This window comes from Trachinotus anak, unplaced genomic scaffold (assembly GCF_046630095.1).
Source record: "Trachinotus anak isolate AG129_WGS33_773 ecotype Australia unplaced genomic scaffold, CSIRO_AGI_Tana_v1 ptg000016l, whole genome shotgun sequence".
NCBI lineage: Eukaryota > Metazoa > Chordata > Actinopteri > Carangiformes > Carangidae > Trachinotus > Trachinotus anak.
This window is the reverse complement of record NW_027273867.1, coordinates 15,730,446-15,757,077: the sequence shown is the minus strand read 5'-3', so window position 1 is coordinate 15,757,077 and position 26,632 is coordinate 15,730,446. Positions and strand designations below refer to the sequence as shown.

General features: G+C 38.9%; 1 protein-coding gene across 5 annotated transcripts in view; it reads left to right on the top strand.

Annotated features, from left to right (window-relative positions):
• The window catches only part of LOC139634681 (CUB and sushi domain-containing protein 3-like), a 334,573-nt gene that overhangs the window by 80,672 nt on the left and 227,269 nt on the right, over nt 1-26,632 (top strand). Inside the window, exons 1-2 of one of the 5 annotated variants that reach the window (XM_071501311.1) lie at nt 3,677-3,754; nt 5,025-5,187. The exons of 3 other annotated variants lie outside the window; for them this stretch is intronic. In XM_071501311.1, the coding sequence (XP_071357412.1) occupies nt 5,153-5,187 (35 nt within the window). In that variant the 5' untranslated portion in view covers nt 3,677-3,754; nt 5,025-5,152. Of the gene's footprint in view, nt 1-3,676; nt 3,755-3,777; nt 4,254-5,024; nt 5,188-26,632 lie in introns of those variants that run through there. One more of the 5 variants, XM_071501313.1, reaches the window with a different exon arrangement.

Genomic DNA, 26,632 nt, shown 5'->3' with positions numbered 1-26,632 from the left:
TATGATTCATTTTTCTTAGTATTAGGTACAGTACAGTAGCCAAGACATAATTACATTACATCCATATTGGATGTAATCCTTATGGGATGATTATGTGAGACAACATTTATGTCCATTTTCAACAATGACTGCCAGTGCTAACCCCAGCCTTTAAGACTGGAGACTGAACTTTACATCTCAGCTTTTTAACCATGACAATGATTTTTCCTTAACCTTAACAAAGTGGTTTTAGTCATCTAACTTTGATGAACCCATAAACATACAGTGCCTTTAATGCACAGATATTTGTAAGTAGAACTGAATAAAAAATACCAATCTGTACAGTATCACTATTCTGTTCAGTAGGTAGTTTGCTTAGCTGGCCCTTAATTTAAAGTTGAGCTATCTGGATTTTGATAGTGACATTTCTCACCTTGTTTTTTAAGCAATTAGCAGGGCTTGTGTTCTATCTATTATTACGATTAGACAGACACAGTTGAGACATTTTTCCACATTGGGAAATCAAAAATGACTGCATGTGGAAATGTTCACTAAATTCACTTATCACTAACTTCTAACTGTTGCCTGGCTTTAATTTATTCAAGATTTGTAGGTTTGACCATAGAGTAGCCTGGTTATTCATAACATTTTGCAAGTTTAAGATCACTGTCTGTTGTCAATGCATATGTATTTTCAAATCCTTTCTATCCCTGCCACTTTATGTCAGTATGAGGATGAACCTTCTTTGGTTTTATGGCTGCCTGGGCACCAGGATAATCCAATAAACCATCCATAACTGTGATACCAGTGTGCATATTAACATATTCATTAACAATGTAGACAGAGACACTAAAGAGAGATGAAGAGGAAAACAGGCAAATGGGTGACAGAGAGGCAGAGTTAAGAAAGACAGAGTGTGTTTGTATGTACTCATTGTAAATTATATTGGAGCCTCCTGAGGTGCGCTTGATTTATCCTGGGACCCTTGAACAGACAGTGTGACACTTTGAAATTAAATCTGTTAATTGTCTTCACTGGTCATTTGTCACATTATGTAGTTGGCTCTTCAACTTGTGGTTATCCTATGGTTTGAACATCTATTCATTTTCATTTAATGGAAGTGCTGGTTAGGTTTTTTAATTTCTGATAATATAGCAAGTGCTTAACAAAACACTGAAGAACGTCAAGACAAATATTTCAACAGCTTAAAATGCTTAAATAACCTTAAAATAAAACACAGCACACATAAGTGGTGTGTTTTCTTTTTTCTTTTGCATGTTGGCAATAAACACATTTTTAGATATTTATTTTATAACAAAAGTTGAATCATTGATGTTTATTCATTTCTTGTGAGGCTGACAGACAATGGCACATTTTGACTGGTTTGTCGAAAATTTGCATAAGGTTCAACATTTACTGAGCTCTCTTTTGTTGTCTCAGCTGCTTTGGTCCTGTCACTGTGCGTAGCTGTAGCCAATGTCTTCCTGTGTCACAAGCTGCCATTTGAAATGACTTCTTGTCACTCACTGATGTTTTGTCATAGTAAATGTGAAAGCCTGCTAAGGTAGCAGCACATAACTTGCTGGACTCAAAGACATGAGTGGGACAACAAGTAGACTCCAGAGAATTTAACAGCTGCCTGAGAATTAATAACGTGTGAGCACCAGGAGAGCATGTGAGAGTTTTTGGGCATGGATGGATAGATGGATGAATGCAAATACTAAGCAATGGAAGATGTATGGGATTTGATTTGTGTGGGACTGACTACGTGTTGTTAATAGTCAAAATCTATGACATAAGCACAAATGCAAATTTGTAATTGCTCTCAGCATGCAAAATTTTTGGTAATTGAAATAAAAAATGGGTCAGAGAATTCTGAAATAACATTGTAAATGGGGCTTTGGAGAATGATAAATCAATCCACAGGAAACAAGGGTGTGTCTCCAAAGAATAATCGAGAGCAATTCAAAGACTTTGAATGCACCATTTACTGAAAAACTACTTTTAGACTCCTTTGTGAATCACACCAACCTTCCCACCCAGACCTGAAAATCTGGTTTATTTAAAAATGTATAACCAGGGGGACCTACTTCGATGAGGAGTATTTTGCGGCAACCCACATTTCTGTTGAAAACAAAATCAAGACAGTTTGAGGAAACAAAATCATTTACAATGAATATTTTACCAGACAAATATTTTACATTTGCAATGATACATTTCACACATCCAAGCACAAGCAGGACTAATACAAGCAAGATTTAGCAAAGTGACAGGCATAGGCTGTAGGATTGTTATTAAAGTAATGGCAAAAGAAAGAGTGACACTTGAGGTTATATGAGTGTGACGCAAATTGATGTTGAGTTACCATGATGTTACTATGGAGACACAGAGGTCCTAATAATTGTCATATTTTTCACTGTTGTCATAATTTAAGTCTATTGTGATATCATTAACGCTGTGTTCAAGTGACCTGTTGCAGCATCATAATAGACCAGATGATGTCCATGCATTCAAACTCATTTGAAGTAGTATGTAAACTTTAGGTTCTATCATGGCTATACTCTTTACATGCAAACACTTGACATCTCAACTTTTGTTTTACAGACCGAAACTGCAAAGTCAGGCTTGCAAAGAACACCACTAAAGTTGTGTCAGGTCACTGTATGAATATTTGATCAATGCAATCTGTCAATCTGTCTGTTCCATCTAGTGGCTGTATCTGTTTTGTGCAAGCAAATCTGTTCTTAAAACAATTACTAAAGTAAACTAGGTTTGTGTGGATGCATGTCAATAGTCTTACTGAGTTTGACTGGGATAATCTCAGACTCCAATCATTATAAATGTGGTTTGGGTGTCTGGATTACATTTATACAATACAGAGGTGAAAAACACCAGGATGTGAATGAAGTGTTAACTGGTTTGTGATATCAGAGAGATTCTGTGGCACACTATCAAAGGATCATATATCAACTTATATTGAATAACACCTCACAGTAAAAGTTCACCCTTTGACATTACAATCTTTATACAACATTAATCTTTTGTTCTGATGTGAGTCATGCACCCATTGTTTGTGGTTCGCACTGTCCTCCAACTATTCATATGTCTTGGAGAGTGCATCTAACTAGTCATGCTTCAAGTTGTGACATATTTATGTTGTGCAGCTTTAAAAAGCATAAAAAAAACGTTTTCTAGTGTAGAAAAACTGAAAAGCACTACCTTGTACTCATTACCCAGCATGCCCCCTCTTAACCTATGAGCAAACAATTGAGGGGGACAAGCAGAGGGATGAACTGGAAGTGAAAAAAATAGTCATAGTCATTGCCAACATTTTCAACATGTTATGAATATGCCTGAAATGACTATAATTTTCGATGGCCAGAATGTGCAGGCTAATATTGAATGTATATATATATATATATAGAGAGAGAGAGCAAATATTTACAACGTGAATGCAAACACATCTAAGGCAACATTACACATAGTGTTAACGCTTAATGTACTTCCACAAAAATAAGAACCATTGAAACACAAAAAAGTAAGAGGACATGCCATTTAAATTTTTTTTTTAATCTACATATTTATTGGTTTATTTAATTATTGAGTAAAGTCATTATTTAGATAATTTAGTCTATTGTGGTGATTTCCAGTAATGCCCTAATTAACAGAGGTTCCATGAATGCAGCATAAACGTTACCGCCTGTTAATATGATTAACTGAGCAAATTCAGGTGTGAAAGACCATCTTGACTCTCAGCATTGCCCACTTCACTCTGGTAAGTAGTAGCATTATCAGAAATAGTTTCAACCTAACATTTGTGTTATTAATTATTTTTGTTTCATACTTAAGAAGGTATCAGCTAGCATTTGGTAATGGTTGAAATGAATGTAACTGCTATGGTGTGTAGCTATTTCTGCATTAGCTAATATTTGCTAAGTCCAGCAGACTCTCAGCGATCTGAATTTGAGAGGCTAAACACAAGTTAAATGTCCTCATATTGTCACATTTGTCACATTTCTTGTACGTTTTGTTGCTGGTGTAATGTGAGTTGTTTGGTAAATTATTTTTGTAGTCAAACTCCAGACAAAATAGGTTAGGTTTTGCGACAACCGGCGGGTCTGGAAGCCTTTGCCAGGTGTCACCAAAGCAGCTCTGTGATGTGAGAGCTGGCTGAGTGTCCAGGGGCAGGTGGAGGAGCTGGGGTGTGTATCTTCAGGTCGTACAGTGAGTGGGTGACTGAGGTTACAGGGGACTGTAGCAGGACTGCATGAAAGGTGAGAGTGCAGAAGGACTGGTCAGGGCCTTGGCTTCACGGTCTTTGTTGCTTTACTCAGGATAGAGAGGCATTGTGAGTTAAATGCAATGTCTTTCTTACCCCACCATTAGACTGCCACTATTTCTGATTTTATGGTAGTGGTGATTAGGTTGACCAAATCTTTGGGATAGTTTTGATTGGGTGTGGTATAGCAATGCTGCCTCTCTCTGGATACTTCGTGCAATAGGGCTGACTTAGTCATGTCATTGTGTATTATGTTATCTTGATCACTGCATATATATATTTTTTGGATAACCTTGAGAACACTACCAGCCAAAATAAATACATGATAACACGATAACATGATAACATGGTGAATCAGTGCTATTAAAATAAATAGCATTGTAAGTGTTGTCTCTCAGGACTGGCTCTTACACATTTGGGGTGATATGCTTTTCACCTCTGTCATGTTTTCAAACTTCCTAAATGAATCAGGCAACATAATCTACATGACCACTGAAGCAGCAGTCTGAGCATAATGACACTGATACCACAGGTCGCTGTATATATGTCTCTGCATGATGACATCTAATTGGTTTATTAAAAACTAAGAATACGCTCTGGATAACACAAAGACACCAGGCCTGTTTCATTGCTGCTGTGAATGTTAGAGGCCTTTATTGCTAAATATAGCTTTTTATGACTGCCTTGACCTTTTTAGACATAAATCATATAACATTTTTTGTAACAATAACACACATTCCATTGTTTTTGATTGAAAACTCCACAGCTAAGACTTCAGATGGATTTGCTGAAACACATAAAGAGGAGAGAGAAGGCAAGAATAGCAGATGAGAAATACAGAATAGAAATCCTTAAACAGAGAAGTGTCCAGAAAAAGGGAAAAGGAGAAGGAAAATGGATGTGCAAACACAGGAAGCCCCAGAAGAAAGGTAAGATGCTCAGATAACCAATACAGCTGCAGCAAAAGTAGCTTCCCTTGCAATCCATAAATAGTACTGTTGTATAAAATGTGGAACAAAACAATGTACATAATGCAAATTATTTATAAAATATAGGCATTGCAATGCCCAGCAGCTTAGGCACAGTATTTTTATTGTAGTATGTTGGAGGTATGCTACAGAAGGGGAAGAAGAGGAGAGGAGCTCTTTATTTAGGTTAAAAAAGCATGAAAGTCTATCAAGACAAGCACGCACAGCATTTCCAGCCTATGATTTGCAAATCCCACTGTCTGATACAAGGTGGCTACCCCAGTTGGAGCTGTTAAGACTGTCAGAGGTGTTAGAGCGGTTTATTGGAGTTTCCATGCGGCTTGGCTGCATGTGTTTGTGTGTGTATGTACGAGAGGGAAACAATTTGTGTTTCCCTCTTTTTGCACATAAAACATTTACTATCTGTTCCAAGGCAAATGCTGTTTACATCTCTAATGCAACAATGCAAAACTAAGTGAATTGCTTTGTGAAACAAGTCACAGAGCATTGGGTACACCTGTTTTCATTGTTCTGGCCATCTGATCAGACATCTTTCAAGTGCTCAACTGAAATATGGCTACACTGAAAGCTTTTCTTGACATCCACCTTTGTAGACATCAGTGATGTGTGGATTTAAATGAAACAATATTTTTCATCATGCAGTTTTTGACAGTAGGTGTGTTCACTTTTCTGGATGACTGTGTCTGCATTGAGGATGTACTGACATGTTTGCATAACTTTTTCACTTTGCTTTGATGGCAGGTGACAGAAAATGTGGAGGCTTTTATTTTTTTTACTCTAGTGTGTAAACTGAATTAGTAGCCCTTGTTGAATTTGCTTATTTGATGTTAGTCACATCATAAATATAAATAAATACTGCACATTTTGTGTGTGCAGAATCTAAGGATCAGATGTTCATTAACTTTGATCCCATTAGTTGTTTTTGGTTTGTCATTTTTGTACAGTGGAAACCAGTCAGTATTCCTACAGAACTCAGATCTGTGGTGACATGAACTAAAATGACCAGTACCCATAGTACGTATGCACCCCCGCCCCCCCCCCCAAAAAAACCAAAAAAACTACAGAAACATTATTGTTTGTCCAGAATGCAGGATCTGTCAAATCCGTTGTACTTGTTTTGTGTTGTTGTATATTGGCCAGTTTATTCTCTGCTTTGTGTTCCTGACTTGACCCAGTTTATATCTGCAGTCCTCTACAGCACCAATTTTACACCTGGCTAAGCCCCTCCACCCCCTAACACACATGCATGCACGCACAAAGAGACAGAGACATGAACAGTGAGACACATAAACTAAACATATACAGGCTGCATAAATAGACACATAAAAATAAAAAAAAGATAGACACGAACTACACACAGGCACAGAAGGAAAACATGCAAAAAAACACAAAGGCCATGGGAAACAGCAGTGTGTGATTGGTGTGAAAATAAGCAAATATGGTCTTTGATGTTGGGTACACTTTTTCAGGAAGAAAGCAAGAGGTGTATATGTAGATGTATACGCATGTCTATGAGTGAGCGGTTTGTGTGAGCATGAACTGAGGTGTGTTTACCCCTGAGGTAGTGGTATTTCATCTCTTCCTGCATCAGTTCTGCCCTGTAGGGGGTAGGAGGCATGTGTGTGTTGAAAGATCCAAATAGCTTTGCTCTGGTTAAAAAGACAGGAAAGAAGAGAAAGAGAACTCCTTTTTGTGGCTATTTTCAAGGCTTTTCCTTCCTACATGCTCCTGTGTATGATGCTCAGACTGGCTTTTCCTTGCTTCAAAGTCAGAATTACTTTATATTTCCAAGTGCACAGAACCTGCTTCAGTGAAGTCGATGATATCATGTACCATGATGATAAGCATGTTGTGGGTCAAACATAATAAACTCATTACTGTGGAAGGACAGAGCATGACCTGCAGTAGCAAGGGAGCTGTTGGCATGCAATGAAGTTGTTCTAAGTGGTTGTGTGTATACATACATGTATACAATAAATTGACATACATCCCCTGTCAGATATCCTTGTAAATCAACATTGTTAAAAGAAAATTGTGAAGATGTACATTACCTGCACCAGATAACTATCATCCACTTGTGCAGGACAGGAATTAACTTGGAAACTGCGAATTAAACATGTGTGTACAACTGTCTTGCTGCACCACCTTTTATTGCAGTATACAACATTTTGGAACAGTAGGTGTCCATCAGGTACCCAGGTGGTGTAAACGATTGCTGCAAGAAGACAAAAATGTTGTGTGGACTTGCTTTGATTTGTGCATAATTACTAAGCCTTGCACAGTGTGCGGGGAAACTCTGGGGGTGTTAGTGTATTTGTGCTTCAGACAGGGATGCTTTCATAGCTGAAAAGCTATTTTCAGCCATTTTGGAAATTAGTAATGTTTCCATTTAATGTGAATGCAGTGCTGTGAAAAGAGCTCATGACTTTAAACTTGTGGCTTTATAGGGATGGTGTTATAGCTTCTGAGACTACTAACAGTTTTTCTTAAATGCTGCTTTTTGTCTGCTTTTTTATGTTGGAGTTCAGACACACAAAGGAGGGAAGAAATAGAGGTGTTATATATTCATTGGAATATAACTTTGTGATGGATTTAGCTCATCCATCATTACTCCTTTCTTCAAATTACATAATTTCTCTGTTTCTCATTTTACTTTCTCTCAATCACTGTCTGTAGCTCTGAATTTAAGCTTTCAGTTCATTATCACTCTTGTCTTGATACACAGTCAGTGGTATCATCTCTCTTTCTCACAATCTGTCTCAGTCTTTCTGTCTAAGTCTGCCTTTCTATGAATGAATGTAATTCACTCTTTCATCTCTCTGTTTCTTAATGTGTGTCTCAACCCCTCTCTCTCTTTTCACAATATTAATTCAATGCCCCCCCACACACTCCCCACCCCATCTGTTTCTCTCTCAATTCTTCCTACAAATGTCATTAATTCAGGGCTGATAACCAGCTCAGTTCTTTTCAGCTCAGCCTGGTGCAGATTATAATTACAATCATTACAATAACGTTAACAATATTCAGGAGTCAAATCCCCCGGTGATATATCTCTCTTGAGTCTTTGGAGCTCCTGTTCTTTGTGTCATATTGTAGCCAGTGTAGCCCGTAGAGATTATGTCTGCATGCATTTCATACACCTGGGACTGGCATTAATTGATTCCCCCCCCCCCCCTTATTTTCTGTGAGTGGTCTGTTCAGTCTTACAAGAGAAAAGGGGTGCCTTTTCACATTATATGCAATAAGCTATCTATTATGATGAGTGAATTGAAATACTTACTACCTATCAGTGCTTGATGAAGGCAAGGCCTCTACCTCAGAAACTGCCATATGAACAACCTTGTGCAATAGTGTGGAAATTAATAAGGCAACTATGTATCTGTGTGTAAGAAGCAATGCTTTCCTGTGTGTGTGTGTGTGTTAATTTTTTTTATTAGGTACACCTTGCTAGTACCAGGTTGGACCCCCTTTTGCCTTCCGAACTGCCTTAATTCTTCATGGCATAGATTCAACAAGGTGCTGGAAACATCTTCAGAGATTTTGGTCCATATTGACATAATAGCATACCACAGTTGCTGCAGATTTGTCAGCTGCACATCCATGATGCGAATCACCCGTTCCACCGAATCCCAAAGGTGCTCTATTGGATTGAGATCTGGTGACTGTGGAGGAAATTTGAGAACAGTGAAGTCATTGTCATGTTCAGGAAACCAGTTTGAGATGATTTGAGCTTTGTGACATGGCGCATTATCCTGCTGGTAGCAGCCATCAGAAGATGGGTACACTGTGGTCATAAAGGGATGGACATGGTCAGCAACAATACTCAGGTAGGCTATGGCATTAAAGCAATGCTTAGTTGGTACTAAGGGGCCCAAAGTGTGCCAAGAAAATATTTCCGACACCATTACACCACCACCAGCCTGAACCGTTAATACAAGGAGGAATGGATCCATGCTTTCATGTTGTGTTTGCCAAATTCTGACCCTAACCATCCGAAGGTTGCAGCAGAAATCGAACCTCATCAGACCAGGCAACATTTTTCCAATCTTCTATTGTCCAATTTTGGTGAGCCAGTGCGAATTATAGTCTCAGTTTCATGTTCTTAACTGACAGGAGTGGCACCCAGTGGTCTTCTGCTGCTGTAGCCCATCTGTTTCAAGGTTCGATGTGTTGTGCGTTCAGAGATGCTCTTCTGCATACCTTGGTTGTCACGCGTGGTTATTTACTTACTGTTGCCGTCCTATCAGCTCAAAGCAGTCTGGCCATTCTCCTCCGACCTCTGGCATCAACAAGGAATTTTTGCCCAGAGAACTGCTGCTCACTGGATATTTTCTCTTTTTTAGACCATTCTCTGCAAACCCTAGAGATGGTTGTGTGGGACAATCCCAGTAGATCAGCAGTTTCTGAAATACTCCTCTTTGTGACCAACCTGTCTGGCACCAACAACCATGCCACATTCAAAGTCACTTTAATCACCTTTCTTTCCCATTCTGATGCTTGGTTTGAACTTCAGCAGGCTGTCTTGACCATGTCTACATGCCTAAATGCTGTGAGTTGCTGCCATGAGATTGCCTGATTAGATATGTGTGTTAACTGGCAGTTGAACAGGCGTACCTAATAAAGTGGCCGGCGAGTGTATATATGTATACACACACACACACACACACACACACACACACACACACACACACACACACACACACACACACACACACACACACACACACACACATATACATATACAAATACATACACGTACGCCTAAATGTAAGTTAGTTTGTCCTGACACTGGGCCGTTTGCCGTTTGCTGTTCCCACTTTTAAATTGGACTCCAAATAAATGGTCTGAATTATGTGTGGTAAACCTGTTGGGTTGTGCATGGTCCCGGTGAGACCTGTTTAGCCTTGATCATGGCTGGATCTCCTTAACCCTGTTTGTTTTGGATAGCAGGCTAATTAGAACCAGGGCAGTGTAACAAGTCAGCCAATGTACCTTGGATGACTCTCCTGTCTGGTAGTATTGACAGTTCTGTGTGTGTATGTGTGTTTCTGTGTGTGTATGTGAAGTTCCAGTAATCCCAGTGGCTAAGATGGTAATCCCCTCAAGCTGCCCATTAGCCCCTTGACACACGTGTACACAGACACATACAGGCACACACTGTTCCTCCAGGGCAGTCACCCAGGTGTCAGGCAGACTGTTCCTCAGGGAGGGATCACTATCATCAGCCACAGAGCTGGCCCACTGCCCCTGGATGGAGTAATGGAGACACTGGCTGGCAATACATACAGATTAAAGAGAGGGAGACAAAGGCAGAGGGAGAGAAAAACATAAAAAGGGATGGTGAGAGGGAGAGGGGCCAGATTGGGATGACCGGAGGGGAGAAGAGGAAAGGAGAAAACTCGAAAGGGGTATATGTAGAAGGAATAGGGGAGAGAAAAAAAGTTATTTTTCTGTCTCTTTCTGCCCACTGAACTGGACTCTGCATTGGATGATGTTATCTAGAGAATTTGAAGCTTTGGAATACCACCTCCACTACTTGGACAAGAACATGAGATTTCTGCCATGGTTTTCTGTTTTTGTTTTTTTGTTTTTTTTTGTGGTTTTTTTTGTTTTTGTCTTGTACAGAACAGTTTCTTTTCCATTTCTGCGTATCCCCTGTCACTGTTTTTGGTTGTCTCTGAAATGGCATCAACAGCTCTGTGCAGCAATGTTTCCTTATGAGTTAGAATCCTCAAACCAGTGGTTCACCTGAGCAACAAATGGACTTTGTAGATATGATTTCTTTGATCCTGAAATGCTTCTTTTCCTCCCTCATCATGGGATAATCAGTGTTTGGACCCTCATGGCCCTTGAAACTTGTAAAAAACACCCAGAGCTTCAGTTGTACGCCTGTTGGTGATAAAAATAAGCACTCTTAGTTATTTCTGTCGAACACACTTTGTTTAGGTATGTGGCATCATTTTGTTGGAGTCTCATAGCCACCCACCGTCCCTATGGAGTTTAGAAGTGAACTGTGTGGGCAGGAAGAGACATGCTTCTGATTATATGAAGACAACCACACTGAAGCTCTACTATAGTGAGTCATTCAGTTTCAACACTGAGCTGATCAGTGCTCTACATTGACGTGGGACGACAGAGGAATCGTTCCCTTTAGTATGTCACATAACACAAACAGTGAGACACAGCAACAATGACTCATTCACACTGTGGGAACACTGTTTCTGTTTTCTCGCACCTCTTTGTCTCGAGTGCCATTTCTTGACAAAATGTTAGAGGTGGTGTACTCACTTGGTTCAGTGCTGCTTCATTTAAACTTCTGTGTTTTAGTGTTATGCTAACATACCTGCTATATTCTCCATCTATCTTTTTGTTCATATACACATCACCTTCTACATGTTTTTACTTTTTATTATACATATGTGGTTGTATCTTTTATGTTACAAAGCTGAACAGTCATATTGAACAAACTAAAATAATACAGAAATATTTGGCATACTTTAATAAATAAGACATTATTTTGTTGTACTGGGCTTTACAGAGTTTTGTTCAAGTACCTAAGCAAAGTTTAAAGCAGTTTATTTAATTGACAAGTATGTGACACTAAAGTCGTAGTTCTGCTTCCCTGTTTCATTTTATACTCCTTTTGCTTTTATCATACGCTGTCTGTCAGACTATGAGATGCTGTCAGGATCGAATCTTGAGTTATTTTTTGCGACCCTGTTGGCATACTATGCAATTGATCATTGGCCTTTAGGGAAAACATTAACCTACACCAATATGCCTACAATTTATAAAATAGAGGCTCAGATTCAGTGCAGATCCAGATAATTAAGTGTCTATGAATCTTGATCAGTGCTTAAAATAAAAATTTTGTCCATGGCAGCCTAAACTGCGGTTTTGCTTGGTATGCTAAAGAAAGCAAAAAAAACCACAGTGCACGTGTGACTGCTGATAACGCTGGGGCCCATTTTCTTCATGTTTAGACAAAATTAGATTCTTAATTCTTTGTAGGCAACACCAACCAACATGTATGATTGGTACCTCATCACATAGTTATGTGGTACCACGTTGGAAATATATAGCTTCGAGATGTTTCACTGATCATCTTTAGCTTTCATTTTGTGTTGTTTTGTGATAATAATAGGATAATAATAATAGGAAGGTGTTTAGAGCTGGGCTCATACTAAGGACCAATGATTTTGATGTGTTGGTGATGATTTTAATGTGTCCCTCTCCGAACAACTGTTTGTGCTTTAACTTACACGATGCAAAATTACATGTATCCATTTTAAGATTGAAGTAGTCCTACGCATCTCACACAAATAATTAATTTGTAAACATCTAAAGCAGAGGTCAACCAATTAATTGGTTCGGCTGATCAATCGCACATAGTCACGCATACATGACTGTTTTGCATTGAGGCTCCATTCACAAAGTCAAGTTAAGGTCATTGTGTACCTGAGATAATTTATATTTAAATGAAAGTTAACTTTATGTAAGGCAGCTTTATTCATAAATTATGATAATGATTAGTTTGTTGGTTATAGTGTCCATTATTAATACATTAGACTGAAGATAACTCCTGCTCTGCCGAAAGCATACCGTTGATATTGGCCAGTTTATTGGCTGTCTGCTTTATCTTGCTCCAAACTATCATTATTATATCACCCTTAAACACCACCATCGGTCAACCTCTAACCTCAATCTAAAGTCAGTGAAAACTAACATAATGTGACCAATGAAGACATCATGATGTTAAAGTAACTGGTGTATGTAAAATAATGGGTGCTGAACACTCCTGTTTATTTTCACTTACAGTCCTGTGGATGGTGACATGAATTGTGATGAGCAGAGTCGAACTTGTTCAGCAATACTCCTTCAACTGTAGTAATTCTATTGTAGTAAAACATTTCACAACCTTTTAAAGTGACGTTTAATGTTTGGTTAATTGCTCATGTGCACATACAAACATGGCATATGGACATGTTTAAAGATTATTCATAGGGATCTGGTAACTTAGAGTAGCAACTCCCTCTGCCCCAGAGGGAGAATCAGAGAATGAAGCAGAGACAGACAGACATAATGAGACATAAAGGCCCAGACACAGAGAGGGTAAGAACAATGTGTTTCTCTCTGCTCTATTGCTCTCTCCATTATCCTTCAAGACAGAAATACAAGAATTCAATTAAAAGACCATGTAGTGACCTTAACACACATGCACATACGTGAACACACACATTGTTGATGTATCAATTAATCACTGTCTGTCACTTGACCATTATAGCCCGTGTACTCTCACTGGACCATGGGAATTATATATTGTGTGGGTGTGTATGTGTGTGTTTGTAAAATGTCATTGAACTCTATAATGACCATTGTTATTCCCAACTCTTCAAATGTTAGTTCCAACAGGCTCTCTAATATATCTTTTTTGTGTGGTTATGTGTGTGTGTACGTGTGTATGTGTTTGTGTATCCAAGTCATTAGTATGCAGTCCTGTGTACTAGCCTTGTGTTATTAAACATTAAAACTAGATGACAGAATATGGCCTGAGCCCTGGGGCTAAAACTAACATACTAGGACACACTCAGAGAAACACACAAGTGCACACTGAAAGCCTCAAGACATCCACCCACAAAATGTCAATGTCTATTGGAAGCTAAAGCTATTTCATAGTTGATTCTAAACAAAGTGATTTTGAAAGAATGATGTCATTTATTTTCACACAATAGCAAATTAAAGTCTCTGACTCTGGTCGGCTCATTGCTGTTGATGTCATGATCTGTACAGGAACTGAAGAAATTTGGTGGCTTTGTGCCAGATACTCATATCACTCACCATTTTGTAAGGATAAATCTGACTATAGTCTCATTTATTTAGTGTACTACAGTGTATGCAAATACTTTGACTCCCATTGCATGGTCAGCAGATATATAACTTCCTGCATGTATATGTATACATATATGTGTATGTATGTATATGTGTACTTATCAAAAATTATCCCCAAGTCAGGCCCATGAATAACAAGACTGTGAGGTTAAGATCACCCCAAGGAGATTTTTATAATTTTATGTATAGAAGATATATTTTCTGGTCCACAGCTATAAACCCTAGTATAGAACAAAGTACATTTGGATATTAAAACTAACAAACACCCCATCTGTCCACAAGTTCAGTATATGGTATCAAATCATGTAGTCAAGTAGGGGCTCAGCAAGAAGCAGAGCGGCCATATGCTGGCTTGAGTGTGAAGTTTAAAACATTCTACTCAGACTGATTATTTCACTCCAGCGCTACCATCAGCCGACAGAGAATGGTCTAGTGTCAGTGCATCTCTAAAGCCACTAATTCACGATATTGAACTGGGGTTGATTAGCTGGGCATATTGGCAATATGGATGCACATCTCTCAGAAATCATTAAATAATCACCATGTATTCAGCCAGGCCATGGTATGAATATTTTTTTATATTTGAACATTTCTGAAAGGAAATCGGTGGAACTCCATTTGAATGGGCTTGATACAGATGATGAAATTAATAATAAAGCTGGAGTCATAGCCTATAGGCTTATGTTTGCATTGCCAAAAGCTTACTAAAATTATTTTTTGGGCTTTTATGCCTTTATTATAGTTAAGTGGAGACTGACAGGAAAGGGGGTAGAGAGGGGAATGACATGCAGGAAAGAGTCGGACCGATCAGGAGTCGAACCGGTGCCTGCCTGCTAAGAGCGTCTTTTCGCCCAAATGGTATGCGCCTTAACCACTCGACTACCGGGCCGCCCCAGTGACTTCTTAAACCAATTAAGAATTGATATCTGCATTGGTATCAATGAAATCTTATCAATTCCCATCCCTAATCCCGAAGCACACTTCCTCACCAGTGCAGCAAGGTGAGAAGTTAAAGAGCTGGAAGTCAACAAAAATAACATTTATTTCAGATGTCAGTTCAGTTACTCTTAAGAGGCAAGTTTTTGAGGTGACAGTATGAACTTCAAATAAACAAAAGCCCAGCAGGCAAAGATGAGCAGAAGAAGCTGCAAAGCAAAGAACTGCATAGTACCTTGAATGATTGTCCTCAACTCCATCCAAATCCTCTATACACTGTATATACATACAGTATATGTTGAATTAAGCTTTTGGCAGACAGCCAAATGTTTTTCTTCCTTGATCTATTGAACAGCTCCTTTTTATACATGAAGGAACTTTAGCCATTGGAGCGACTAACAGTTTGCTACCTGCTCTTTGATTTTCCCCTAGAAGACTGGCCCTTCATTACTGCTTGAAGGCAAAATTTTGTTTCCCAATTAAAATTGTATGTAATTTTTAAAAACTGCATTGTAACTTTAATTATTGTAATTTTAATTTCTGAAAATATGATAGATTTTTAGTTTAATTTTGTTGCCTTATGATGATCACATCCTTCATTTGATTCATTTCGTCTTATCCAGAGACTTCACACATGGAACACAAGGGTGTGCAAAATATGGTGTGGAGAATATGCCTGTGTATTTTGTTGTCTTTGTTTTTAATTTGGATTTGTGTTTGTCATAAAAAATATTTCACATAAACAGAAAAATGGGCCAAACGCCTTCAGGCAACAAGCCATGTTAACATTAAACCATTCGCTCAGTGCATGCATGTGTCTGCCAACATTTGTGCACTATGTGTGTGTAGATTTGGTGTGGGTGTGTGTGTGTGTGTGTGTGTGTGTGTGTGTGTGTGTGTGTGTGTGTGTGTGTGTGTGTGTGTGTGTGTGTGTGTGTGTGTGTGTGTGTGTATCAAGTTAACTGTTTGGCTGTGTGACACTGTGTTTTGTGGTCGTTTGTTGCCTCTAACAAGTCAAAGAAGTGGTTATTACTGCAGGCAAGGTTATACACCTCAGTACACAGATAGACGCACACAAGGAATATACGTTTTTTTATTGCAGTGGAACATGAAAGCTGACCTCTACAATCTAACATTTCATAAATTTTTTATACTATCTCTATTATTAGGGGTGCAACAGATTACAAAACTCACAGTTCGGACAGCCTCACTGATTTTGATATCGGACAATTTTTCAGATTAGCAAAAAAAAAAAAGTGAGACAAATAAAATTCAAAGAAATTACTGAATACTGAAAGCAAGTTACATTTTCCAATGGTCTAAAATGAAAACAACATTCAAGATCTCAAGTATTTAAATAAGAGATTTGTGCCAGTGTCTGTAGCACTGGACTTTGCTTCTCTTGCTCTGCTGTGATGTAGTGAGCGGTCACAGTCATGTAGCTTTTCCATCTACCTGTCTGTGATGAGGGCAATAGAAGGCCCCTGGATAATTTGTTGCGTGTGGGGATTCACTTTCATTTAAAACCCTATGTTTTCCACAACAGAGTATGGCCTCATGTCTGCAGTGATAAACATCCCAATAGATTTGGTGATAGCTTTAGTGCAGTTAAATCATAAATGCCTGGTAACTGAAGTAGACAACTTTAACAATATCCTAATTAGACACTTTTTTGCATAGAATTTCTACATTGCTAGAGATTGTATATCTGCTTTGATTTTCATCTCAACTGTGTACTGTGTGTGTGTTTGTGTTTGTGTATGTGTGTGTGGACATGTCATATTTTCTGTCCTCCATTCTCCCCCAGTCTCTCACCATCCCATCTTATCCTCTCTTTCCTTCTTGTCTTCCTCCATCCATATATCTCTCTAACGACTGTCCCTTTAAGGTGCTGTCAGCACTGACACCTCCCCTTTAAATGCCAGCAGACACATGCAATCTGTCTCTACCTATCTACAAAATACAGGTGTGTGCATCCCACATTAATGTGTCCCTTCCAGGACATGTATCCATGTGTTTGTTCGCTGCTTTCTATGTATGCATGTCAGGTTTAATAGTAAGTGATGGGGTAGCCAGCAGCCTAAATAAACTAGCTCAGGGGGGCAGCACTCACTATCTATCTAAGTGCCTGAGAGAGAGAAAAGAAAGACAGATAGCAGAAGGGTGGGAGGTGGAAGGAGGTACACAACATTTATCATTTAATAGTTGAGGCAATTCCTTTTTGGCTCTATAAATGCGAATGTCAGTCACTGGTTACACCATTGGTCAGCCAAATGTCATGTGACTGAGTGATAAAATTACCAGTGGTTGGCTGGCTGAATATTGGAGTTCCCTATTGGTTGTTGCTCTTTCAAAATAATTTGGCACAAACAAACAGTGATGATAATCTCAGCAGAATCGTTGTCTTTAACTTATGTGTTTGGTGATAATGTCAGTCAACATCACAGTTATAAAATCATGATTTTAGCAGTGCAGAGCAGCAATTTGTAAAAGACTTGGAAGTGACTGGTGGTTAACACGTAGCCTTAATAGGCCATGTTTCAGTTTCACTTTTTACTGTTGCTGTTGAAAGGCTTGTGAAGACAACCCAGTCCTTTCGACAAAAAAGAGTTACTCTGTCTCCACAGTCTATCCAGGTTCTGGCCTGTGGTTTTGTCAGTGTCTCATTGTTATTCATCTTTTTGAAACAGATTCATCCTTTTGAAAGCATGTGCAAACATGTAAAAATGTAAGTTATTAGTGTCTATTATGTTGGCACTGAATTATTTCAACCCAGGTACACAGTGTAGCATAGTGTATAGGAGCGTTACAATTGAAATATTAATCTGCATGTGTAATATATGTATATGCATTCTTCTAGCTTATTTACTACATAGATGTTTTAAAAGTTACTCTTACATACAACTTGAAATTATGTCAGATAAATAGTGACAGGCAATAATAGAGGAGAAAATGTTGCACTGCAATTTGCTGTAATAACTACTGTTATTTAAAAAATGTTATATTATCATACGTTCTTTAAATTAAACACAAATCCATCAAATACAGACAATCAAAAATGTTTTAATTCTGCACATAAAGTAAGTGAAAGGAAGCATCATTCCACTCCGCAATTACGGATTGGGTTTTAAATGTGCGCCAGTTGATGTCAGTCCGAATCCCTGCATGTTTGTCTTGGAACCTCTGGGGCTGACAGGGAGGTTAATCTACTATTCAACCCTAGTCAGAGTGTCTCTCCTCGGGGGTGCACGGAGAGCAGCAATGGTCCCTGTCACCTCCAAAGCTCTGGGAGGAGAACCCTCCCATGCCCCCCCCACCCACTCCCCACCCCCTATGATGCACCACAAAAGGGCTTATCATCCCTGAGCATCACAGCAATGTTCTGGCAGATTGGAAGGAATGGATGTTTGCACTGCTGGGTGCCAATAAGTGTGACAAAAAGTGACACTCAGACACACACACATGTATGGTCTGGCACATGCGTATGAGCAGTTAGATGCACACTGCTGACAGATGGCGAGATAAAAGGAGGCACTGCACATGCAGGCTGAAGCACAGTTTTTATTTTTTATAAACACATAAAGACACACATGCACATAGGCAAGCATGGACACAAACCGACAGACAAAACCTAACTAGCAGCACTGGATGCTATCTGCTGGGAGGAAATTGGTTTTCTCCCATTCTGACTTTCAGTCTGGTGTTGCTGAGAGTGTGTCCACGTGCGTTCAAGCATATGTGTATGAGGGTTGACGAGGTTTACTCTGCCTTTTTGTGAATCAATCTGTGTGGGTTCATCTTTTGTGTGTTGTTCGAGGTCATTGGATCTGAATATTTGTTCTTCGGTGTCATGATTAAATATTTGCCTTTTCCTCAACAGATATATTATGGTTTTAATCATTTTCAGTTGTCAGGGCCTTACAGAAGCTGCAGTGAATAAGTATCCGGTTACACACTGATTCACTCTTGACATCTTTTGAGTGTATTAAGTGTTTTATTCAGCTTATCGTACTGTATCATTTTAGAGACTTAGAGACCTAACATCAGTTTCTGTCTTTCAGTCACTCTTCCTCCCCTTCCATCTCTCCCTCTCCCTCTCTCTCTCTCTCTGATGAATGGAGCCGGTCAATGAGTGGGGTGTAAGGGTGACCTGGCCAGGGGGCCTATGTGTGTTTGTTGTTGTCTCTGAATTTACGTGTGTGTGACTAATTTAATGGATAGCATGCCACCATGGTCAAGGACCTCCCTACAACATGCCAACACGCACACACACACACACACAATTACACCAGCACAATGAAATACACACTCAGAGTTCAGGGTGGGGAGTGAATGACTGATTTACAAGACACACCAGTGACTATTGACCACATGTACTGTAACCTGAAAAATGACTGTGTGTGTGTGTGTGTGTGTGTGTGTGTGTGTGTGTGTGTGTGTGTGTGTGTGTGTGTGTGTGTGTGTCACTCAGGCTAGTGTTGTTAATCAATCACTTACTGCAGACCCTGAACTTTGGACACAAGAAAAGGAAATAAATCTACTGGACATGAAGTGGAAGAGAGGGAAGGAGGAGAAAAAGAGAGGAGAGATGCCAGCTTTTTAAAAAAATACTCTACTGCTTTTCATGTCACTTTGAATATGCCACTAACATTCAGCTCAGGTTAAGCATATTATCGAGTAAATTTATGTAGCATTGAAGTTGAAGTAATTTCTTTTTGTCCTTGAATTTAAAAGTAAGTACCTTTTTAAAAAGAGTAAGTACCTTAAAAATAGAGAATAGTGCCACAGCTATCCCACATGTGGCTCCTTTCATTACAATGTTACAAATAAACTTAACTAAATATTGAATTTTAGTGACCAAGATAATAACATGTTCTTGTTAAGATGTTTCAGTGAATTGTGATGACCTTCACATGATTACATTTCCACTTTTCATCTTCGATCAAGGTTCTAAGTCTAAAACATCTCTTTCATGAGTGAAGGATACATAACATCTACAGTTTGAAGGATGCAGCTTATCATGTGTAGGTCCATTGACAGTAGTGATATTTCACTGCTGTAGAACACAAATACTGTATAATACTTAATGGTTTTTAGGTGTGTAGGTGTGTGTGTATAAGAGAGGGGGACTTTGTCTGATGATCTTATGAATATTAACTAGAAACTGCATGATGAAACAACACTGAAATAAGAGAAACTGATGTTCAAGAAATAAGGTAAATATGCTGTTCAAACTATTAAATAACAATATCGGTTGCTATGTGGGGTCTGATTAAACACATTCTGCATCGCTGTTAAATGGATCAAATGTGGCAGGTTTTATTTCAGAATAAATTGCCTGTTAAAAGAATGTTTGGATTTTAGAGAGAATGTCATTTAAAATAAGTTAGACTGATAACTGGAGAACATTTATGAAATTGTGTGCTCCGGTGGGTACCCCCCATAAATTTTAAAGTATCCTCATTTGGCCTTGATTGTTTACCTTTGTGTGACTGGAACATAGCGACTCATTATATTTAAATAGAGCAGACAGGTGTAATAAGTGACAGTTATGATTACATATAATTACTTACTTATAATAATATAATACATTCTGTTGGTTTTAGTTAAGTGCAGGTAACCAGCAAGAAACATTTCAGTTTAGTTTAATACTTTTTGAAGGCATTTAGTATAGTGCTGTACAGTTTGACCATGAACACAATCAAATATGATAATAACAAATGAATATATTATTATATTATCGATAATAAATAAAGCTGATAGTTTTCTCATAGATCCTTCCAAATTTAGTGGCAGATTTCAAGAGCCGTTAAAAAAGTGAACTTTTGTAATGACTCACTACTATGCGTCATTAGTTAAAAAATTAAATTAAAAAACAGACTAGAGAATACTGCCCCCTCACTCAAACATTTGTCTTCTCCTTTCTCTGCAGTGAATGTGTGTAGTGTTCTTTTGGTGTCATGTTTTGAGCTGTTACGTTTGTTTTGTCACATCTTTGCAAAATTAACTATTTTGTGTTACAAATACACCATAATTAGGGACAAAAGACACAAGAATAGAGGCCTAAATCCAAATAGTTGTACCATTTCAAAAACTTTAAACTTTTTTTACATTTAAGACAAAAGGATATGATTTAAACTGGTGGATTTGTTGTGTCAAGTGGAAAACAAGCAGAGAAGAGTATGAAGAGATGCAGTGGGTAGAAGAGCTTTATTGGTAAACATGTAGGAAGCTACCGGCCTCACGGGAAAGAGAGAACGGTGGACAGAAAGTAAATGGCCAGGAAATTGACACAGTTACCCATCTCCCAATAGAAGATAGCAGGACGCAAAAGAGGACGGGAGGGAGGGGAGGTGAGGAAAAGAAAAGATAGATGGAGGAACATGGAGAGAGGTTCAGAGCATTTTGGTTTGTGGGGTCAGGTCTTGGGTCAGCATAAAGTCAATAAAATACACACAGCCCATCTAAAATCCACACAATATCACACACAACCACAGATGTACACACATTCTTTAGCTCACACAGAAACATGACCAGTGGTCTCTCATGCTGCTACTTTAGTGGTTAGGGACTGGTAGCTACACATACTGACGGTAGATGAGGGAAAATAAACAGCCTTTAACTTACAGACTTGATACTGAGCTCCTATCCCCATCACTTCTGGTGAGGAAAAAAAATGCAAACTTGTTTTGTGTTCTATTTAATGAGCACTTCAGCCTTAATGTTGGTGACATCAACTGAGATTAAGTTGCTCAACAATAAATATTCAAGTATGTCTTTAATATCTAAATGTTTTGCAAGGTACTTTATACAGTATATTATCTTACATCAGCAGTATTACTTCGTGGCCTAGCCTACTGAAGACGTGATTTAAATGTTAAAAATGTCTATGACAGCCCGGTACTTGACTGTTTTGTTAAGTGGGTTTTCTGTTGTTGTCATCTGTGGGGTGAGCTTCAGTAACATTTGACATACTCATCTCGATAGTCCAATATTGAGGACATTGGGGATGTGAGGACATTCTTACTCAACCTTACAGTGAATAAAAGTTGATTCAAGGTTTAGCTATTTGTGTTTAGGTGAAGCTGTTGAGTTTGGCATTTAGTGTTTACCCTTAAGGTTGTAACAAGCCCGTGGCAAAATAATTGCACCATACCTCCATACAATATAGTCTTTTTATACAATGACCAATCAACGTATTAATCATAACAGCTGTGTTCTGTGAGTTTTTAAAAGGTTTAGTGGGATTTGTTCCCACTACTGAACTCCCACGGGGAGAAATCAGTTTCCCACATGTGGTTGGATGGTTTGTTGGCCAGGGTGAAGTGCTTAGATCAGGTGGAGGTTGAGTGTGTTGTTCAAGATTAGTTTGAACAGTGCAGTACAAGCGCATCCCACTCTAATCAGCCCAAACTGTCAGGTTAGGTTGGTTCCTACACTGTTTGTTGGTCATTCTTTTATGCATAGCCAGTTTTACTACATATATTTATATGATTTATGTACAGTGCACAGTAAATGTAAATCAATATCCATATTTTAAAGCTGGTCAATCATACAATGTGATTATACCAGAAAACAGTTAAGAAATATGATCTTCATAAACATAAGTATACAGAAGTAAGTTTATATATAAGCTGGGTAATTTCAGGTCCAGTTAGGCATTCCACACAACTCCCATGAATTGTAGTGTAGTCCAAGTATACATGACGGCCTGTCTGCTGTTCAAATCAGATAGAACTTCATCTGAGAAATTTGTTTTTAATGCTGCACAAAACCTTAACGGTGCACTACTTGTGTCACTCTGTCCAACCCTCTTTATTTTATTTTATTTTTACAGTTAACCTCATCACCCTTGTCTCTCCTTCTTTAATGGCAGTAATAACAATGAATAAACCCTGTAAAGAGACTGTCAGAAACAACTGAAGGAGAAAGAAAAAGAGAAGAAGAAAAAGAGAAAGGAGTCTGACAATGGCCTTAGCCTGTGTATGTTTTTATCCATGTTTGTGAATGTGTGTGTGTGTGTGTGTGTGTGTGTGTGTGTGTGTGTGTGTGATCTCGCGTGTCACCCCTTATGTTTGTGTACGTGTGTGAGACTGCAGAGAAAGAGAAAGCACTCTGCCGATATTAGTTCTTCATTCACTGGCCAATGTGATTTCACTCTATACACCAGATACACATGCATATACATACAGTACACATCCACACACTCCCACACTAAGTTGTTACACAGGAAGTAGAGCATACTCTGTGTGTGTGTGTGTGTGTGTGTGTGTGTGTGTGTGTGTGTGTGTGTGTATTTAAAAGTTTCTGCAGGAGTGAAGCATTACAATAAGATATTGGACTGGAAGGTCAAGGTTTATTTACATAACAGGATATTTGCATTTTTTGCTTTTTTTTTATCAAGAAGCTTGTTACAATGTCATGAATGCACACACTATCTCAATGGGATCTTTCATTTTCCTTAATTTTACAAGTGAATACATATGGGAGCAACACATCTTGTTGAGCTAAAGTGTGACAAAGATTTGTCGTGCAGCTATGGAGCTTTTGGAAAAAAAGATGCAAAATCTGTATGGGTGAGGGATTGAGTTAGTTTGTAGTTTCTACTTCTTCCTTTACAAAGTATATGCATTTTTTTTCGCTTTCAGGGTTTCCAGATTGAAGGAATGTCATACATTGGTAAACACAGTGCTATACTTGAAAGTTTGCATGTGAATGTGCAGAAACCATTTCCTATTGAGGACAAACTGGATACAAACTGTGCTTCATTACACACACTAATGTGCATACTGTATGAAGGCTTTAAGATAGGGACTATTGTACATACAGAAAACAGAAGTGGAAATGAAGAGAAGGGCAAGAAGGGTAGTGAAACATTATAAAAAAAAACCTAATAGTTAAAGGATAAAGGGAGAGGAAGACAAAGAAAAATAAAGAGTGGATGAGAGCAGAGAATGACAAATAGGAAAGCAGGAGTGACAGAAATGCAGATAAGATATAGATTAGAAGCAGCGTGGGGGATTAAAGAGATGGTTTGGGGCTTTTAGGAAAGTGGCCACCATTTGTGCCTTGAGTGGTATTGGACTAGATGAGACAGAACAAAGAAACTGAAAGGGGAGTAAATCAGTTGAGAAACAAGACTTTAAGATATGAGGAAGAGCCAAATGAAAGAGACAGAGGAAACTCACAACCAGGGAAGGCAAATTGACAGGAGAGATGGAAGCACACAAGAAGGAGTGAAGCAGAGTTTGCATGAACATGAAAGGTGAATGGACAGAATAATTAGAGAAAAGTGCATGTACAGGAGGGAACAAATTCAAGTTAACAACTGAAGAAAAGTAGGAGGAGGGATGAGATGGCAATCGAGAGGAAAGATGGAGAAATACAGAGATGAGAAGAGAGGTTTGAAGAGGGCAGACAATGAATACAATATGAATAGAAGGTGAGAGGGTGAATGAAATAAAGAGGAAGATGGAGAGATGAAAAGGTGAGAGGAGAGATAATAAACCAGGTCCATAATAGAAGAAGCAAGGTAGGAGGGAGAAGAAAAAGGTAAAAGATGGATTGAGAGGAAGACTAGATCTGGGTTGGGAGAGGGCAGGTTCTTAAAGAAACCATGGTTGTTTTTCCTGATAGAAGGCATAATAAATTAAAATGTGGAGACAGAAAGAAAGACGAGGGAACAGACTGAGAAGAGAGATGGAGGACACTGCATTGTCAGGATGTTTTAAAATATTGTTTAAAACTGGAGATGCTTGTAATGACAAAATCTCAACGCTATGATTTCCTTGTTTGTTGAAAGGTAGAAGTCACAGACAGACACCATTTCTCTCACTACAGTAATATTAGACTAATACCTGCTCACATAGGGCTTTGTTGTCAGTGTGAAAGGTTACAAACGGCGTTCACTCCTGGGTCAGATGGCTCTGAGGTAGTCCCTGGTATTTATTGGCTCAAGCTCTGATTGGAAGGGATGTAAACATTACACCTAGGAGAACATCTTAATCCGTCCCCCTTTTTCCATGCCACGACATCTTTCAGAGCACAAACACTGTAAACAGACTTGTCACCTGCCCAGCATGGTGCTGTTAAATCAGAAACACCATGGCTACATCTTCTGCTGAGAGTGAGCTGCAGCCCCGAAATAAGTTTTAAAAGCACACAATCACCAACTGAAGCATCTAACATGGAGGCTCCAACACAGGAAAAACAACTCAGGGATGAGATGCGTTGCATCCCATTTTATCAGCTACCAGTTCACTGCATGAATCTGTGAAGATATTCCCTCCCCTGTGTCTTTGTCTGTGTGTGTGCTCTGCAAGTGCTTGTGATGACGTTGCTCCCTGCAGTTGTGTGTCTGTGTCCTAGTCTGAGCAGAAAGGCAAACTCGTCTGACAGTGTGAAAGGAATCAATTGGAATCCATTTTTTACCCACATTTAAAAACATTTGATGTATAGAGGGTATAAGAGGTTACTTTTAACAGCTCAAAGGTGCAGATGTTGGTCGGAGTAAACTGAATTAGTGTTCAGTGTCAAGTACTGTCTGACATTCCTCAAATGTCTTATTTGTGTGATGAAAAACGAGGCAGGAAGCACAATGAAGACAATATCATCCACACAGTTCGGAGGAATAAGTGAGGATCAATAAGGAGCAGCTAACTGATGATTAGTTATTAATATGGTTCTAGAAAAATAACTAAGATGACCCATGTAATACTGCAGTTACAGTGAAATGTATGTTTACCCATGTTGAAATGTATGACACATTGTACTTGACTGGGAGGGAGAGCGAAGGAAAAAAAAGTGGACAGATTTTAGAGGGAAGATGTGTAGGGCAAGAATAATAATAAAAGTGAATGTTGGCCTTCTAAAGGTCATATAGAAAAAAGAAATGAAAGGATCAAAGATAGACAGTATTGAGGGAAATTAAGGGACACAGGTGAAAAGGAAAGATTGTGAGACAGAAGAAGGTGATGGGGAAGTTAAAAAAGGATCTATGAATGCCAGGTAAAGGGGAAGGTGAAGAGATGAGAAGAACCTAAGACGTGAGATGAAGAAGAAAGATTTAGGGAGAAGAGCAGAGAGGAAGACAGAAAAGGGGGGTGGGGAGGTATAAGGGTGATGGAAGTAAAGAGCGAAGAAAAGAAAAAGTTGGATGGCTTAATGCTGGAGGAAAGGATGGCACAGTATGAGTGGACTTTGGGAAAAGGAAGAGAAGGAGGAGAGATGAAAGAGGAAGGGAGGGAAAGGAAGGAAGGAGGGAGGTGAAATAAAAGGAAGAATGGTAGCTGCAGGATAAGAAAAAATGTGTCGCAGTGGCAGCAAGAAGGTTTGGCTCTTTTCCATACCTGAGAAAAGCTGGCCTCCCATTCCCCCCTCTCCCTCATTTAATTCAAGAAATCTAAAAACTGACGGCACACCTGGGCTGCAGCATGTAAGCTTCTTTTTGGGGACAGACTCAAATGTGGAGTGCAGATTAAAGGCTACTTCGCTGTACCGCTTGACTCCTGTTTTATTGTTTGCCTATCTGTACACAAACCCATTTTGGTATGACTGATTA